We start from the raw sequence: 5157 nt of genomic DNA, 5'->3' as shown, positions 1-5157 counted from the left end.
GCTGTTTACAGTTTATCTCCATCTATAATAATATTCAAGATAATAACCCAAAACAGTAAAATTTCCTTAAAATTACCAATTTAGGGGCAGCAACCTAACAAAGAGTTGTCCGATTCATCTAAAAATTTCAGGGCAGATAGATCTTCAACTGATGAACAATTTTACCCCACGTCAGATTTGCTCTAAATGCAATGGTTTTTGAGTTATAAGCCAAAAACTGCATTTTACCCCTATGTTCTATTTTTAGCCATGGCGGCCATCTTGGTTGGTTGGCCGGGTAAAAAAACACAAATTTTAAACTAAATACATTAATGATGATTGTGGCCAAGTTTGGTTAAATTTGGCCCAGTAGTTTCAGAGGAGAAGATTTTTGTAAAAGTTAACGCCGGACGACGGACGACGGACGACGGACGCCAAGTGATGAGAAAAGCTCACTTGGCCCTTCGGGCCCGGTGAGCTAAAAAGAGGTCGTTAGTTTTCAAGTTTGAATTGTTTTGCATTTGTTATTTCGGGGCCTTTTATAGCTGACTATGCGGTATGGGGTTTGCTCACTGATGAAGGCTGTACGGTCCCCTATTGTTGTTAATTTCTGAGTCATTTGGTCTCTTGTGGAGAGGTGCCTCATTGGCAATCATACTACATCTTCTTTTTTATAATGTATGTTTGTCTTATTGTTGGGCTTAATGGTGACCTATAGTTTACTTCCTCATTCATGGCAATAGATCACATTTTATTTTACTGTTAGTACCTTACTGTCATGTGTAAAATAAGTCACTTCATAATTCAATATCCTATTGAACGCCATGTTAACTTTGGTATAATTTATTATGGAGGAAACATGTAACTTAGTATTTTTTGTTCCTCTTTTGTGATATCTGGATGCCACATGTCCATCATCAAGACAGCTCTGTATTTATTCTCATCTCTCACATCATGTGTGTATTCTACACCATGCAAATAGGAATCATCAAATAAAATCACTTTTCCGTTTCTCCATGATTTTTTCTGTCCATCCACAACTATGGAACAAAATGGAGAAGTCTGAAGGCCTGCAAATATATTTATCATACATTTAAGGATTGTTAACATTAAAATTACTGCATGTGAATGTTAACATGTTATATAAAGTCATTATCAATATTATTGCCTTACCTGGATAAAAACAGAATGTGATACCACATGTTTGGTGATCACTTTAAACCATGACTAAAGTTTACCACAAATACAGTTAATTCTGCCTTACATCTATATGATTTAGAAACTGCGTTCATACGAGACAAGAGAGATGATTTCAATTTCAAAACTGTGAATATTGAATTTCTATGAAGCAGCATCCCAGGCAGCTGCAGCGCCTGCATATTGATAAAATTGAGAATGGAAATGGGGAATGTGTCAAAGAGACAACTACCCGACCAAAGAAAAAAACAACAGCAGAAGGTCATCAACAGGTCTTCAATGTAGCGAGAAATTCCCGCACCCGGAGGCGTCCTTCAGCTGTCCCCTAAACTAATATATACTAGTTCAGTGATAATGAACGCCATACTAGTTTCCAAATTGTACACAAGAAACCAAAATTAAAATAATACAAGACTAACAAAGGCCAGAGGCTCCTGACTTGGGACAGGACTTGAGTATATATCTTCCAGCTGATATTATACTCAAAGAGTTTGGAGTTTGTATGTGTTCTATCATGAATTCTTTGATAGAGTTTTTTCTGTGATCGTATTGAACCATTTATTTCTAGTGATGGAGTGATCCCTTTAAAAGTAAGTTTTACAGACGCCATCACGAGTTGAAAGGCCGTTATGGATTAACATCTGTGTCGCAGACGTCTAATTGTTGAAACCACAACCATGTCCTGTTGATCATGTTAATGAGATCGTCTTTAACGTGCAAGAGATGTGGCTCTCTTTTAACACGGGCCAGCCATTTATCGTCCCCGTCCGACGGACTATCATCGTTTCCTCAAGACCATACTCGCAAATGGTGTCAAGGGAGAGCCGAAAATTGAGTTTCCTGAAATTTTCATCCCAAACGGGAATCGAACCAGGAACCTTTGTGTTAGTAGTCCGATGCACTAACCACTACACGTTAAAGACACCCTTGTAGATTTCGAAAAAGAGTAGGCTAATGCCGCTACAAGGCAGCACTCGCACCCGCAAAGTGGAAAGGGATTAATATAAGTTGCAAAACTTGTTTCCCAATACACTATAAATAAATATGTTTAAACTAATGAGATCGTCGAATGAGACTCGTCACCACAAGTTTCTTACCATAAGTAGCACGGCGGGTGCCTCGATCACGTGGTGCAGGATTGACTTACTTGCTCTTCCTGAGCACCCGAGATCATATCTACTTGTTGAATGAACTAGCTGGGTTAGTGTTGCTCAGTCTTCAGTTTCTACATGTGTTGCTGTGTTTTGTGGAATTGATTGTCTTTTCATCATTTGATAATTGTTGCCTGGGGGGTCGACGACGTCAGTTTCTATTTTACTCATGTATTTTGAATGTCCCCTTATTGGTATCTTCGGCACCTCTTTTAATGTTATTTTATAAACTGAACTCCAAATATACTGTGTATACTTTTCAGACCCATGCTCACATATAAAAAGAATCACATGAGAAGACATGTTTCAAAACTGAAACTAAATTAAAAGCAAAAGATATCAATAAAAAAACAGGGAACTCTGAGGGAATTCAATAACACTAAACATTCTACAAATCACTTCACAGAAAACTAAGGACTGAGCAAAACGAACCCCTTAACATCTAAAAGATTGTATATATTTGTCCCAGTTCAAACGTTGTTTAACTGAGACAGCCAAAATCTACTGTCCTGTATTTTGGTCGACTCCATATGTGTTATCTGCTTATTTAATTACTTCTTTAAACAAAGGCTACGGGACATGCATAATATGTTCTACTTAAAATATGCATAATATGTTCTTCTTAAAATAAATCAACCAAATATAAATCAATATGGCCCCATCACACTGCATCAATCATATACAAAATTAATCATGATACATATCACATTAGTTTTAATGCAAATTTATTTACCTAGGTGACAACGAAGTCTGATGTTGGTAGGGCCATAATGGTCAGAAATAGTTGTTCCTGGATAAACAACAGAAAACGCCACATTTCCAAAAACAGTGTTTAGCATAGCTGATTTTAAATTTTTAATGAGATCGTATGTCTTTGGCACAAGCTGTGTGTTCTTTTCAACAACGGTACCTTGGTTAACTAAATGAAACACTTCCCAGAAGCCATTGGGTGTGTTATTAATCAGCCAGTGATCCTCAGAAGAATCTATTATCCGAACAAAATCTGACTGAATCATTGACATATTTGTCTCCAAGGTGTTCACATCTTGTTCAATGTCACTATTTGTCTCTGATAGCCAAGGCTGGCTTTTAAGACTTTTCATGAAAAAGACATTAGGGCATTGTTTTCTATTGTGTCTGGTTTTGTTTATGTCATTCACTGAAGATTGTATCCTTAACAAGTCACTATCACAATCGTCAATGTAGTTCCTGTACAAAACAACTGCTTTTTCTTTTATTTCTGTATACTTCTTACATCTCACACAGTCTTTGTCGTCACATTCGGTTATTTTTCTATTTGGTCTCACGTTGAATATAAAAAGATACATGTAAACAGCAAAAGCTAATACAAGCCCAACAATACCAGTTGAAAATACAATAAAAAATTCCATTTTTATGTTGTTGACGGTTTACTTTCGTTTTCGAAAAGGAAAGTAGCGACTGTTGGCGAGCTTCTACGAAGATACGAAAAAAAATCATGGTATATCAACTGATATTTATCTCTATATGTGTAAATTTATAATTATCATAAAATTAGATGAAATATTTTTTATTCAAAATAAGAATTAAAAAAATACGATATAGCCACCGTTGCCACCGTAACGTCGTTAAACAATATGGACGAAAGAAAGTAGTCCGACATAGAACATATTCATACGCTAGTTACGAAGATATCAACTTTTATCATTAAATAAGTGTCAATTACCTGATGGATTAATAGCGATTCGAAAATTTTGAATAAACAAGGCTTTTGCTATATCTTTATAGCTGAGTCACAGTATCATTCAATAGATACTAACTCAGTAAACACGCACTATATTTTTGACTAAACATTCTCCAAGTAAACAGAAACAAACAGGCGCCCGCAAGTTTCAAAACACATTTTATAAAATGAAGCTTTAGAAGAACGTATATATACACCATGGATGATCCTCGGTTTGAATGGATTGCGAAGCAAGTCAATTTAGCACTTGGCATTTCAGAAAAGGACGTTTTTGATGACTTTTTAGAGCGGGAAGACGGATTGTATGAACGTCAACTTAGCAAATTTTTGAATGACACTCCAGAAGAAAATGAAAATTCGATAATATTTTACAAAGTTATCCGTGAAGAAGAAGAGGATGTAGTTGTTGAATGTGGTAAATAAAGTGTATTTCTCTAGAAGTGTTTTCAGATATACAAAGGAGTAGGGGCAATAAGGGCCAAAATCGGCCCCAATTTTCACCAAAAAAACAAAGTTCCTTTACAGTTATATATTACCAACTAAAATAATCATTATAAAGTGTGTTTTCAAAACAGGTTCAAAAATATACACTTCAATTAATTTACATTGTTAATACAGAGACACATCCATTCTCTTTCACTAACTATCTTCAATCATCCCGAAACTTTACATTCACTCACTTTTATCATCGCAAAGGCCCTTGCTACTTTCATGACTTTCTCACACATTAAATCGTCATTCATTCCCAGACCACACAACTATAGGGACAGAATATAAACAAACAGAGACATAAATTATACGGCTTCTTATTGGAAATGATTACAGTTAAAACACAGCTTATCAAACATTAAATTTAACGGTCAATCAGACAGTCTGCTAAAGTTCACTAAAGCAATAAATCTACAAATACCTAACACTCTTTAATATAGAAAATTAATGTGGGCAATTGAATACGGATCTGAGATAAGAAATAAATGTGCAAAGTTTCACCCTATGACACCAGGATTAAATTTTGTATAAACGCTAGGCGCACGTTTCGTCTACAAAAGACTCATCAGTGACGCTCGAATCCAAAAACGTTGACAGGCAAAATAAAGTACGAATTTA

At 35.6% G+C, this 5157-nt stretch overlaps 1 protein-coding gene across 2 annotated transcripts; it reads right to left on the bottom strand.

The window, feature by feature from the left end:
* Nucleotides 1-806: 806 nt before the first annotated feature.
* On the bottom strand, nucleotides 807-3845 carry LOC134681156 (aspartate beta-hydroxylase domain-containing protein 2-like). Of its 2 annotated transcripts, none has more exons than XM_063540620.1 (2): nucleotides 3238-3845; nucleotides 807-1049 (listed from the first exon to the last, which is right to left on the bottom strand). In XM_063540620.1, exons 1-2 carry the CDS (start codon nucleotides 3716-3718, stop codon nucleotides 826-828), a joined length of 705 nt encoding a protein of 234 aa, XP_063396690.1. In that variant the 5' UTR covers nucleotides 3719-3845; the 3' UTR covers nucleotides 807-825. The 2 variants fall into 2 exon arrangements, with proteins under 2 accessions (XP_063396690.1, XP_063396689.1); XM_063540619.1 differs by having other exon boundaries at nucleotides 3061-3837.
* Between the last annotated feature and the right edge of the window lie 1312 nt (nucleotides 3846-5157).

The sequence above is a fragment of the Mytilus trossulus genome, chromosome 8 (assembly GCF_036588685.1).
Source record: "Mytilus trossulus isolate FHL-02 chromosome 8, PNRI_Mtr1.1.1.hap1, whole genome shotgun sequence".
Lineage (NCBI taxonomy): Eukaryota > Metazoa > Mollusca > Bivalvia > Mytilida > Mytilidae > Mytilus > Mytilus trossulus.
This window is presented reverse-complemented; position numbering and strand designations above follow the sequence as displayed.

Coding starts and splice junctions, on each gene's coding strand:
- LOC134681156 (XM_063540619.1), bottom strand. CDS start 3,718: ATGGAATTTTTTATTGTATTTTCAACTGGTATTGTTGGGCTTGTATTA. Junction 1,050..3,060: donor CAGACTTCGTTGTCACCTAG/GTAAATAAATTT, acceptor ATATATTTGCAG/GCCTTCAGACTTCTCCATTT.